At 46.2% G+C, this 14,102-nt stretch overlaps 1 protein-coding gene across 1 annotated transcript in view; it reads right to left on the bottom strand.

Moving 5' to 3' along the window:
- Positions 1-4,293, bottom strand: part of LOC307130417 (delta(14)-sterol reductase TM7SF2) — a gene marked incomplete at both ends in the record, with an annotated part of 13,217 nt that extends 8,924 nt beyond the window's left edge. Inside the window, 3 exons of the mRNA XM_079823381.1 lie at positions 3,578-3,632; positions 3,712-3,896; positions 4,152-4,293. Coding sequence (XP_079679507.1) covers positions 3,578-3,632; positions 3,712-3,896; positions 4,152-4,293 — 382 coding nt within the window. The remainder of the gene's footprint in view (positions 1-3,577; positions 3,633-3,711; positions 3,897-4,151) is intronic.
- Positions 4,294-14,102: the final 9,809 nt, after the last annotated feature.

Genomic DNA, 14,102 nt, shown 5'->3' with positions numbered 1-14,102 from the left:
CCACCGGTTAATTGATGTGTGACAACACCGGTAATACCGGTATCACCGGCGGAGGCTTTTAAATCTAAAGTAACATGCACACGACCGCTCTGAACTGAAAACGCGCCAGTGCGCGCACACCGTGAATGACAGCTCGTCTGTAAATGCGTGCTCTGTGAGTTCATGGGTGCGTCTCAATCAGTTCCCTAGTTCAGTAGTCAGGGCACTGATCAAGCATTGATCAGTCTATGATTGAGATGTACGCCATGAATGAATAACAGTTCGTCCCCTTGTTTATACTCGACGCGCCCGCACGAGCGCGAGGGTGCGCGCAGCAAAAAATAAATGCGCGGAGCGCGGAGGCTCGCACTGCGGAGCCAGGCGAAAGTAAACAATGCGCGCTCTGTGCGGCCGTGCACATTTTACTTTCAGTTTTGAATTAGCGCCAATTCGGCTGCGGGTTGCTTGAATTGTGGGTTCATTAGCCTATTATTTTTAATGAAAAACACAACAACAAAACAAATGACAAACTCCCTTAAATAGGCGCTTTTACGTTTCGCTTTGAAACCAGATCTTCCGCTATCATCAGTCAGCTCCTCACTCTTAAATCTGATGAATGACTCCTGCCGCTGCCGAGACTCACGGTCGGATCCTGCTTTATTAAGCAGACACGTTCAGTTTTTATTCAGATTGTTCAGATTAGGTCGGATGGATGGATATGGTCGGATGGATGGATATGGTCGGATGGATGGATATGGTCGGATGGATGGATGGATATGGTCGGATGGATGGATATGGTCGGATGGATGGATTAGGTCGGATGGATGGATATGGTCGGAAGGATGGATTAGGTCGGATGGATGGATATGGTCGGAAGGATGATATGGTCGGATGGATGGATGGATATGGTCGGATGGATGGATATGTTCGGTTGGATGGATGGATAGATGGATGGGGATGGATGTGGATGGATGGATGTGGTTGGATGGATGGATGGATGGATGGATGGATATGGTCGGATGGATGGATGGATGGATGGATGGATATGGTCGGATGGATGGATATGGTCGGATGGATGGATGGATATGGTCGGATGGATGGATATGGTCGGATGGATGGATTAGGTCGGATGGATGGATATGGTCGGAAGGATGATATGGTCGGATGGATGGATGGATATGGTTCGATGGATGGATGGATGGATATGGTCGGATGGTTGGTTGGATGGATGGATGGATATGGTCGGTTGGATGGATGGATGGATGGATATGGTCGGATGGATGGATATGGTCGGATGGATGGATATGGTCGGATGGATGGATATGGTCGGATGGATGGATATGGTCGGATGGATGGATTAGGTCGGATGGATGGATATGGTCGGAAGGATGATATGGTTGGATGGATGGATGGATATGGTCGGATGGATGGATATGGTCGGATGGATGGATATGGTCGGAAGGATGATATGGTTGGATGGATGGATGGATATGGTTCGATGGATGGATGGATGGATATGGTCGGATGGTTGGTTGGATGGATGGATGGATATGGTCGGTTGGATGGATGGATGGATGGATGGATGGATGGATATGGTCGGATGGATGGATATGGTCGGATGGATGGATATGGTCGGATGGATGAATGGATGGATATGGTTGGATGGATGGATATGGTCGGATGGATGGATATGGTCGGATGGATGGATTAGGTCGGATGGATGGATATGGTCGGAAGGATGGATGGATGGATGGATGTATAGATATGGTTGGTTGGATGGATAAATGGTAAATGGACTGCATTTATACAGTATAGCGCTTTTAACAGACCTACGGCCATCCAAAGCGCTTTACATTTGCCTCACATTCACCCATTCACACACTCATTCACACACTCATTCACACACTCATTCACACACCCATTCACACACTCATTCACACACTCATTCACACACCCATTCACACACTCATTCACACACTCATTCACACACAGACGGCGGTGTCAGCCATGCAAGGCTCCATCAGCTCGTCTGGAGCAGCTGGGGTTAGGGCTCTTGCTCATGGACACCTCAACACTTGGTCAGGTGAAACCAGGGATCGAACCACCAACCTTCCGGTTTGTAGACAACCTACATGAACCACTGAACCACTGCCGCCGGTTGGATGGATGGATGTGGTTGGATGGATATGGTTGGTTGGATTGATGGATAGATGGATGGATATGGTTGGATGGATGTGGTTGGATGGATATGGTTGGATGTGGTTGGATGGATGTGGTTGGATGGATGTGGTTGGATGGATATGGTTGGATATGGTTGGATGGATGTGGTTGGATGGATGTGGTTGGATGGATATGGTTGGATGGATGTGGTTGGATGGATGTGGTTGGATGGATGTGGTTGGATGGATGTGGTTGGATGGATATGGTTGGATATGGTTGGATGGATGTGGTTGGATGGATGTGGTTGGATGGATATGGTTGGATATGGTTGGATGGATGTGGTTGGATGGATATGGTTGGATGGATGTGGTTGGATGGATATGGTTGGATGGATGTGGTTGGATGGATATGGTTGGATGGATGTGGTTGGATGGATATGGTTGGATGGATGTGGTTGGATGGATATGGTTGGTTGGATGGATGGATGATATGGTTGGATGGATGTGGTTGGATGGATATGGATGGATGTGGTTGGTTGGATGGATATGGTTGGATGGATGTGGTTGGATGGATGGATGGATGTGGTTGGATGGATATGGTTGGATGGATGTGGTTGGATGGATAGTGTTGGATGGATATGGTTGGATGGATGTGGTTGGATGGATGTGGTTGGATTGATGTGGTTGGTTGGATGGATGTGGTTGGATGGATAGTGTTGGATGGATGTGGTTGGATGGGTGTGGTTGGATGGGTGTGGTTGGTTGGATGGATGGATGGATGGATGTGGTTGGATTGATGTGGTTGGATTGATGTGGTTGGTTGGTTGGATGTGGTTGGATGGATAGTGTTGGATGGATATGGTTGGATGGATGTGGTTGGTTGGATGGATGGATGGATGGATGGATGGATGTGGTTGGATGGATATGGTTGGATGGATGTGGTTGGATGGATATGGTTGGATGGATGGATGGATGTGGTTGGATTGATGTGGTTGGTTGGATGGATGTGGTTGGATGGATATGGTTGGATGGATGGATGGATGTGGTTGGATTGATGTGGTTGGTTGGATGGATGTGGTTGGATGGATTGTGTTGGATGGATATGGTTGGATGGATGTGGTTGGATGGATGTGGTTGGATGGATATGGTTGGATGGATGGATGTGGTTGGATTGATGTGGTTGGTTGGATGGATGTGGTTGGATGGATTGTGTTGGATGGATATGGTTGGATGGATGTGGTTGGTTGGATGTGGTTGGATGATATGGTTGGATGGATGATGGATGTATGAATGATGGATGGATGGATGATGGATAGATGGATGATGGATGTATGAATGATGGATGGATGGATGATGGATGTATGGATGATGGATGGATGGGTGATGGATGGATGGGTGGGTGATGTATGAAGGATGGATGGATGTGTTTCATTTCCTACCATTGAGTCTGTATTTTAAACGCTCTCCATTGCAGCCCCTCTTGCCTTCGGTCTCCTGCATAAAAGAGGAACATCAGTAATGAATGATAGACTGCAGGTTCTGGTTCTGGTTCAGGTTCTGGTTCTGGCCTCACCCGTCCCACAGGCAGATGATAGAGCGCCGCCTGCAGGCCTGTGAACAGCAGCACCACCCACACCGACATCCAGTCCCAGACGGAGCGGGTGGAGTCCAGCCAAACCCACGGGTCAGAGGAGGAGCGACAGCCGTCCAGCAGAGAGATGAGCGACACGCCCAGCAGAACACACACCACACACAGATCTGACACACACACACACACACACACACACACACACACACACACACACACACACACACACACACACACACACACACACACACACACACACACACACACGCATGCACGCACGCACACATGCAAATGAGACAGTGTTGAAGTAAATATGCAGTCATTTGGATGGATGGATCCAGAAGAGAATATAGATATGAATAAATCTGTGTGTGTGTGTGTGTTTCTTTACACTAAAGGAATAAAATAAAAACGAGTGCACTTACGGATGTTGTTCCATTTACTGTGGACCTGCAGCACCGCTCCTCCTCCTCCTCCTCCTCCTCCTCCTCCATCCTCCTCTTCGCTCCTGTGCGGCTGCAGCTCTGGACTGAGAGTGTGTGTGTGGAAGGACTCCTTCAGAACCATGGCTCAGATGTGCAGATGGACCAGAGCTGCTCTCCTGGGGTTTATATGCTTCATCTGTTACCACACACACACCACTGATGCAACCACACACACACACACACACACACGCAAGAGCTCAAGGGCTCAACGGCCGCTGAGTTGCACTAACTTCCCTCATTCTGAGAGAAAGCTCTGATGAAAACCTCAAACACTGGAAATCCCCAGAGCTGGAGATGAGCAGTTCCTCGACTGTGACAACAGAATCCACCGGTTTTAGGAGTGAGAGTTCTTCTATTCCACCTCTCTTTAACATCACTCATGAACGCCCAGTTCGTTGATTGGTGGGTTTATTATTTTTCCTTATGATTGTATTTTCAGGTTCCCTATTAGTACTGGTTTATACCCAAAATATTGGCAAATAGGCGATTTTACCGTTCAAATATTCCGCCATCGTCTTCTCAGTCAGCTCACCTTAAATATATCAGACTCCTGCTCAGAGAACACTCAAGAGTAACGCTCAGAGAACACTCAAGAGTAACACTCAAGAGTAACGCTCAGAGAACGCTCAAGAGTAACGCTCAGAGAACACTCAAGAGTAACGCTCAGAGAACACTCAAGAGTAACGCTCAGAGAACGCTCAAGACTAACACTCAGAGAACACTCAAGAGTAACGCTCAGAGAACACTCAAGAGTAACGCTCAGAGAAAACTCAAGAGTAACACTCAGAGAACGCTCAAGAGTAACGCTCAGAGAACACTCAAGAGTAACGCTCAGAGAAAACTCAAGAGTAACACTCAAGAGTAACGCTCAGAGAACGCTCAAGAGTAACACTCAGAGAACACTCAAGAGTAACGCTCAGAGAACGCTCAAGAGTAACACTCAAGAGTAACGCTCAGAGAACACTCAAGAGTAACGCTCAGAGAACACTCAAGAGTAACGCTCAGAGAACGCTCAAGAGTAACACTCAAGAGTAACGCTCAGAGAACGCTCAAGAGTAACGCTCAGAGAACGCTCAAGAGTAACGCTCAGAAAACACTCAGAAAACACTCAAGAGTAACGCTCAGAGAACACTCAAGAGTAACGCTCAGAGAACACTCAAGAGTAACGCTCAGAGAACACTCAAGAGTAACGCTCAGAGAACGCTCAAGAGTAACGCTCAGAGAACACTCAAGAGTAACGCTCAGAGAACGCTCAAGAGTAACACTCAAGAGTAACGCGCAGAGAACACTCAAGAGTAACACTCAAGAGTAACGCGCAGAGAACACTCAAGAGTAACACTCAAGAGTAACACTCAAGAGTAAAGCTCAAGAGTAACGCTCAGAGAACGCTCAAAAGTAACACTCAAGAGTAACGCTCAGAGAACACTCAAGAGTAACGCGCAGAGAACGCTCAAGAGTAACACTCAAGAGTAACGCGCAGAGAACACTCAAGAGTAACGCGCATAGAACGCTCAAGAGTAACACTCAAGAGTAACACTCAAGAGTAACGCGCAGAGAACGCTCAAGAGTAACACTCAAGAGTAACGCTCAGAGAACCCTCAAGAGTAACGCTCAGAGAACACTCAAGAGTAACACTCAGAGAACACTCAAGAGTAACACTCAGAGAACACTCAAGAGTAACACTCAGAGAACACTCAAGAGTAACACTCAGAGAACACTCAAGAGTAACGCTCAGAGAACACTCAAGAGTAACGCTCAGAGAACACTCAAGAGTAACGCTCAGAGAACACTCAAGAGAAATGCTCAGAGAACACTCAAGAGTAACGCTCAGAGAACACTCAAGAGTAACGCTCAGAGAACACTCAAGAGTAACGCTCAGAGAACACTCAAGAGTAACGCTCAGAGAACACTCAAGAGTAACGTTCAGAGAACACTCAAGAGTAACGCTCAGAGAACACTCAAGAGTAACACTCAAGAGTAACGTTCAGAGAACACTCAAGAGTAACGCTCAGAGAACACTCGAGAGTAACACTCAAGAGTAACACTCAAGAGTAACACTCAAGAGTAACGCTCAGAGAACACTCAAGAGTAACGCTCAGAGAACACTCGAGAGTAACACTCAAGAGTAACACTCAAGAGTAACGCTCAGAGAACACTCGAGAGTAACACTCAAGAGTAACACTCAAGAGTAACACTCAAGAGTAACACTCAAGAGTAACACTCAGAGAACACTCGAGAGTAACACTCAAGAGTAACACTCAAGAGTAACACTCAAGAGTAACACTCAGAGAACACTCAAGAGTAACACTCAAGAGTAACACTCAAGAGTAACGCTCAGAGAACACTCAAGAGTAACGCTCAGTGAACGCTCAAGAGTAACACTCAAGAGTAATGCTCAGAGAACGCTCAAGAGTAACGCTCAGAGAACACTCAAGAGTAATGCTCAGAGAACGCTCAAGAGTAACGCTCAGAGAACACTCAAGAGTAACACTCAAGAGTAACACTCAAGAGTAACGCTCAAGAGTAACGCTCAAGAGTAACGCTCAGAGAACACTCAAGAGTAACATTCAAGAGTAACACTCAGAGAACACTCAAGAGTAACGCTCAGAGAACGCTCAAGAGTAACATTCAAGAGTAACGCTCAGAGAACACTCAAGAGTAACGCTCAGAGAACGCTCGAGAGTAACGCTCAGAGAACGCTCAAGAGTAACGCTCAGAGAACACTCAAGAGTAACGCTCAGAGAACACTCAAGAGTAACGCTCAGAGAACGCTCGAGAGTAACGCTCAGAGAACGCTCAAGAGTAACGCTCAGAGAACACTCAAGAGTAACGCTCAGAGAACACTCAAGAGTAACGCTCAGAGAACACTCAAGAGTAACGCTCAGAGAACGCTCAAGAGTAACGCTCAGAGAACACTCAAGAGTAACGCTCAGAGAATGCTCAAGAGTAAAACTCAAGAGTAACGCTCAGAGAACACTCAAGAGCAACGCTCAGAGAACACTCAAGAGTAACGCTCAGAGAACACTCAAGAGTAACACTCAAGAGTAACGCTCAGAGAACACTCAAGAGTAACGCTCAGAGAACGCTCAAGAGTAACACTCAAGAGTAACGCTCAGAGAACACTCAAGAGTAACACTCAGAGAACGCTCAAGAGTAACGCTCAGAGAACACTCAAGAGTAACGCTCAGAGAACGCTCAAGAGTAACACTCAAGAGTAACGCTCAGAAAACACTCAAGAGTAACGCTCAAGAGTAACACTCAAGAGTAACGCGCAGAGAACGCTCAAGAGTAACACTCAAGAGTAACACTCAAGAGTAACGCGCAGAGAACGCTCAAGAGTAACACTTAAGAGTAATGCTCAGAGAACGCTCAAAAGTAACACTCAAGAGTAACGCTCAGAGAACACTCAAGAGTAACGCTCAAGAGTAACACTCAAGAGTAACGCGCAGAGAACGCTCAAGAGTAACACTCAAGAGTAACGCGCAGAGAACACTCAAGAGTAACGCGGAGAGAACACTCAAGAGTAACGCGCAGAGAACACTCAAGAGTAACGCTCAAGAGTAATGCTCAGAGAACGCTCAAAAGTAACACTCAAGAGTAACGCTCAAGAGTAACACTCAAGAGTAACGCGCAGAGAACGCTCAAGAGTAACACTCAAGAGTAACACTCAAGAGTAACGCGCAGAGAACGCTCAAGAGTAACACTCAAGAGTAACACTCAAGAGTAACGCGCAGAGAACGCTCAAGAGTAACACTCAAGAGTAACGCTCAGAGAACACTCAAGAGTAACGCTCAGAGAACACTCAAGAGTAACGCTCAGAGAAGACTCAAGAGTAACGCTCAGAGAAGACTCAAGAGTAACGCTCAGAGAACACTCAAGAGTAACGCTCAAGAGTAACGCTCAAGAGTAACGCTCAGAGAACACTCAAGAGTAACATTCAAGAGTAACACTCAGAGAACACTCAAGAGTAACGCTCAGAGAACACTCAAGAGTAACATTCAAGAGTAACGCTCAGAGAACACTCAAGAGTAACGCTCAGAGAACGCTCAAGAGTAACGCTCAGAGAACGCTCAAGAGTAACGCTCAGAGAACACTCAAGAGTAACGCTCAGAGAACACTCAAGAGTAACGCTCAGAGAACACTCAAGAGTAACGCTCAGAGAACGCTCAAGAGTAACGCTCAGAGAACACTCAAGAGTAACGCTCAGAGAATGCTCAAGAGTAAAACTCAAGAGTAACGCTCAGAGAACACTCAAGAGCAACGCTCAGAGAACACTCAAGAGTAACGCTCAGAGAACGCTCAAGAGTAACACTCAAGAGTAACGCTCAGAGAACACTCAAGAGTAACGCTCAGAGAACGCTCAAGAGTAACACTCAAGAGTAACGCTCAGAGAACACTCAAGAGTAACACTCAGAGAACGCTCAAGAGTAACGCTCAGAGAACACTCAAGAGTAACGCTCAGAGAACGCTCAAGAGTAACACTCAAGAGTAACGCTCAGAGAACACTCAAGAGTAACACTCAGAGAACGCTCAAGAGTAACGCTCAGAGAACACTCAAGAGTAACGCTCAGAGAACGCTCAAGAGTAACACTCAAGAGTAACGCTCAGAAAACACTCAAGAGTAGCACTCAAGAGTAACGCGCAGAGAACGCTCAAAAGTAACACTCAAGAGTAACGCTCAGAGAACACTCAAGAGTAATGCTCAAGAGTAACACTCAAGAGTAACGCGCAGAGAACGCTCAAGAGTAACACTCAAGAGTAACACTCAAGAGTAACGCGCAGAGAACACTCAAGAGTAACGCGCAGAGAACACTCAAGAGTAACGCGCAGAGAACACTCAAGAGTAACGCGCAGAGAACACTCAAGAGTAACGCGCAGAGAACGCTCAAGAGTAACACTCAAGAGTAACACTCAAGAGTAACGCGCAGAGAACGCTCAAGAGTAACGCTCAGAGAACACTCAAGAGTAACGCTCAGAGAACACTCAAGAGTAACGCTCAGAGAACACTCAAGAGTAACGCTCAGAGAACACTCAAGAGTAACGCTCAGAGAACACTCAAGAGTAACGCTCAGAGAACACTCAAGAGTAACGCTAAGAGAACACTCAAGAGTAACGCTCAAGAGTAACACTCAAGAGTAACGCTCAGAGAACACTCAAGAGTAACACTCAAGAGTAACGCGCAGAGAACACTCAAGAGTAACACTCAAGAGTAAAGCTCAAGAGTAACGCTCAAGAGTAACACTCAAGAGTAACACTCAAGAGTAACGCGCAGAGAACACTCAAGAGTAACGCTCAAGAGTAATGCTCAGAGAACGCTCAAAAGTAACACTCAAGAGTAACGCTCAAGATTAACACTGAAGAGTAACGCGCAGAGAACGCGCAGAAAACACTCAAGAGTAACACTCAAGAGTAACGCTCAGAGAACACTCAAGAGTAACGCTCAGAGAACACTCAAGAGTAATGCTCAGAGAAGACTCAAGAGTAACGCTCAGAGAAGACTCAAGAGTAACGCTCAGAGAACACTCAAGAGTAACGCTCAGAGAACACTCAAGAGTAACGCTCAGAGAACACTCAAGAGTAACGCTAAGAGAACACTCAAGAGTAACGCTCAGAGAACACTCAAGAGTAACGCTCAGAGAACACTCAAGAGTAACGCTCAGAGAACACTCAAGAGTAACGCTCAGAGAACACTCAAGAGTAACGCTCAGAGAACACTCAAGAGTAACGCTCAGAGAACACTCAAGAGTAACGTTCAGAGAACACTCAAGAGTAACGCTCAGAGAACACTCAAGAGTAACACTCAAGAGTAACGCTCAGAGAACACTCAAGAGTAACGCTCAGAGAACACTCGAGAGTAACACTCAAGAGTAACACTCAAGAGTAACACTCAAGAGTAACGCTCAGAGAACACTCAAGAGTAACGCTCAGAGAACACTCGAGAGTAACACTCAAGAGTAACACTCAAGAGTAACGCTCAGAGAACACTCGAGAGTAACACTCAAGAGTAACACTCAAGAGTAACACTCAAGAGTAACACTCAAGAGTAACACTCAAGAGTAACACTCAAGAGTAACGCTCAGAGAACACTCAAGAGTAACGCTCAGAGAACACTCAAGAGTAATGCTCAGAGAACACTCAAGAGTAACGCTCAGAGAACACTCAAGAGTAACGCTCAGAGAACGCTCAAGAGTAACGCTCAGAGAACACTCAAGAGTAACACTCAAGAGTAACACTCAAGAGTAACGCTCAAGAGTAACGCTCAAGAGTAACGCTCAGAGAACACTCAAGAGTAACATTCAAGAGTAACACTCAGAGAACACTCAAGAGTAACGCTCAGAGAACGCTCAAGAGTAACATTCAAGAGTAACGCTCAGAGAACACTCAAGAGTAACGCTCAGAGAACGCTCGAGAGTAACGCTCAGAGAACGCTCAAGAGTAACGCTCAGAGAACACTCAAGAGTAACGCTCAGAGAACACTCAAGAGTAACGCTCAGAGAACGCTCGAGAGTAACGCTCAGAGAACGCTCAAGAGTAACGCTCAGAGAACACTCAAGAGTAACGCTCAGAGAACACTCAAGAGTAACGCTCAGAGAACACTCAAGAGTAACGCTCAGAGAACGCTCAAGAGTAACGCTCAGAGAACACTCAAGAGTAACGCTCAGAGAATGCTCAAGAGTAAAACTCAAGAGTAACGCTCAGAGAACACTCAAGAGCAACGCTCAGAGAACACTCAAGAGTAACGCTCAGAGAACACTCAAGAGTAACACTCAAGAGTAACGCTCAGAGAACGCTCAAGAGTAACACTCAAGAGTAACGCTCAGAGAACACTCAAGAGTAACACTCAGAGAACGCTCAAGAGTAACGCTCAGAGAACACTCAAGAGTAACGCTCAGAGAACGCTCAAGAGTAACACTCAAGAGTAACGCTCAGAAAACACTCAAGAGTAACGCTCAAGAGTAACACTCAAGAGTAACGCGCAGAGAACGCTCAAGAGTAACACTCAAGAGTAACACTCAAGAGTAACGCGCAGAGAACGCTCAAGAGTAACACTCAAGAGTAATGCTCAGAGAACGCTCAAAAGTAACACTCAAGAGTAACGCTCAGAGAACACTCAAGAGTAACGCTCAAGAGTAACACTCAAGAGTAACGCGCAGAGAACGCTCAAGAGTAACACTCAAGAGTAACACTCAAGAGTAACGCGCAGAGAACACTCAAGAGTAACGCGGAGAGAACACTCAAGAGTAACGCGCAGAGAACACTCAAGAGTAACGCTCAAGAGTAATGCTCAGAGAACGCTCAAAAGTAACACTCAAGAGTAACGCTCAAGAGTAACACTCAAGAGTAACGCGCAGAGAACGCTCAAGAGTAACACTCAAGAGTAACACTCAAGAGTAACGCGCAGAGAACGCTCAAGAGTAACACTCAAGAGTAACACTCAAGAGTAACGCGCAGAGAACGCTCAAGAGTAACACTCAAGAGTAACGCTCAGAGAACACTCAAGAGTAACGCTCAGAGAACACTCAAGAGTAACGCTCAGAGAAGACTCAAGAGTAACGCTCAGAGAAGACTCAAGAGTAACGCTCAGAGAACACTCAAGAGTAACGCTCAAGAGTAACGCTCAAGAGTAACGCTCAGAGAACACTCAAGAGTAACATTCAAGAGTAACACTCAGAGAACACTCAAGAGTAACGCTCAGAGAACACTCAAGAGTAACATTCAAGAGTAACGCTCAGAGAACACTCAAGAGTAACGCTCAGAGAACGCTCAAGAGTAACGCTCAGAGAACGCTCAAGAGTAACGCTCAGAGAACACTCAAGAGCAACGCTCAGAGAACACTCAAGAGTAACGCTCAGAGAACACTCAAGAGTAACGCTCAGAGAACGCTCAAGAGTAACGCTCAGAGAACACTCAAGAGTAACGCTCAGAGAATGCTCAAGAGTAAAACTCAAGAGTAACGCTCAGAGAACACTCAAGAGCAACGCTCAGAGAACACTCAAGAGTAACGCTCAGAGAACGCTCAAGAGTAACACTCAAGAGTAACGCTCAGAGAACACTCAAGAGTAACGCTCAGAGAACGCTCAAGAGTAACACTCAAGAGTAACGCTCAGAGAACACTCAAGAGTAACACTCAGAGAACGCTCAAGAGTAACGCTCAGAGAACACTCAAGAGTAACGCTCAGAGAACGCTCAAGAGTAACACTCAAGAGTAACGCTCAGAGAACACTCAAGAGTAACACTCAGAGAACGCTCAAGAGTAACGCTCAGAGAACACTCAAGAGTAACGCTCAGAGAACGCTCAAGAGTAACACTCAAGAGTAACGCTCAGAAAACACTCAAGAGTAACACTCAAGAGTAACGCTCAAGAGTAGCACTCAAGAGTAACGCGCAGAGAACGCTCAAAAGTAACACTCAAGAGTAACGCTCAGAGAACACTCAAGAGTAATGCTCAAGAGTAACACTCAAGAGTAACGCGCAGAGAACGCTCAAGAGTAACACTCAAGAGTAACACTCAAGAGTAATGCGCAGAGAACACTCAAGAGTAACGCGCAGAGAACACTCAAGAGTAACGCGCAGAGAACACTCAAGAGTAACGCGCAGAGAACACTCAAGAGTAACGCTCAAGAGTAATGCTCAGAGAACGCTCAAAAGTAACACTCAAGAGTAACGCTCAAGAGTAACACTCAAGAGTAACGCGCAGAGAACGCTCAAGAGTAACACTCAAGAGTAACACTGAAGAGTAACGCGCAGAGAACACTCAAGAGTAACGCGCAGAGAACACTCAAGAGTAACGCGCAGAGAACGCTCAAGAGTAACACTCAAGAGTAACACTCAAGAGTAACGCGCAGAGAACGCTCAAGAGTAACGCTCAGAGAAGACTCAAGAGTAACGCTCAGAGAAGACTCAAGAGTAACGCTCAGAGAACACTCAAGAGTAACGCTCAGAGAACACTCAAGAGTAACGCTCAGAGAACACTCAAGAGTAACGCTCAGAGAACACTCAAGAGTAACGCTAAGAGAACGCTCAAGAGTAACGCTCAAGAGTAACACTCAAGAGTAACGCTCAGAGAACACTCAAGAGTAACACTCAAGAGTAACGCGCAGAGAACACTCAAGAGTAACACTCAAGAGTAAAGCTCAAGAGTAACGCTCAAGAGTAACACTCAAGAGTAACACTCAAGAGTAACGCGCAGAGAACACTCAAGAGTAACGCTCAAGAGTAATGCTCAGAGAACGCTCAAAAGTAACACTCAAGAGTAACGCTCAAGATTAACACTGAAGAGTAACGCGCAGAGAACGCGCAGAGAACACTCAAGAGTAACGCGCAGAGAACACTCAAGAGTAACGCGCAAAGAACGCTCAAGAGTAACACTCAAGAGTAACGCGCAGAGAACGCTCAAGAGTAACACTCAAGAGTAACACTCAAGAGTAACGCGCAGAGAACGCTCAAGAGTAACACTCAAGAGTAACGCGCAGAGAACGCTCAAGAGTAACGCTCAGAGAAGACTCAAGAGTAACGCTCAGAGAAGACTCAAGAGTAACGCTCAGAGAACACTCAAGAGTAACGCTCAGAGAACACTCAAGAGTAACGCTCAGAGAACACTCAAGAGTAACGCTCAGAGAACACTCAAGAGTAACGCTAAGAGAACGCTCAAGAGTAACGCTCAAGAGTAACACTCAAGAGTAACGCTCAGAGAACACTCAAGAGTAACACTCAAGAGTAACGCGCAGAGAACACTCAAGAGTAACACTCAAGAGTAAAGCTCAAGAGTAACGCTCAAGAGTAACACTCAAGAGTAACACTCAAGAGTAACGCGCAGAGAACACTCAAGAGTAACGCTCAAGAGTAATGCTCAGAGAACGCTCAAAAGTAACACTCAAGAGTAACGCTCAA

The sequence above is a fragment of the Gobio gobio genome, assembly GCF_949357685.1.
Source record: "Gobio gobio genome assembly, chromosome: 8".
In the NCBI taxonomy this organism is placed as follows: Eukaryota; Metazoa; Chordata; class Actinopteri; order Cypriniformes; family Gobionidae; genus Gobio; species Gobio gobio.
Note: the sequence above shows the minus strand (reverse complement) of the source record. Positions and strands in the feature narration are given on the sequence as shown.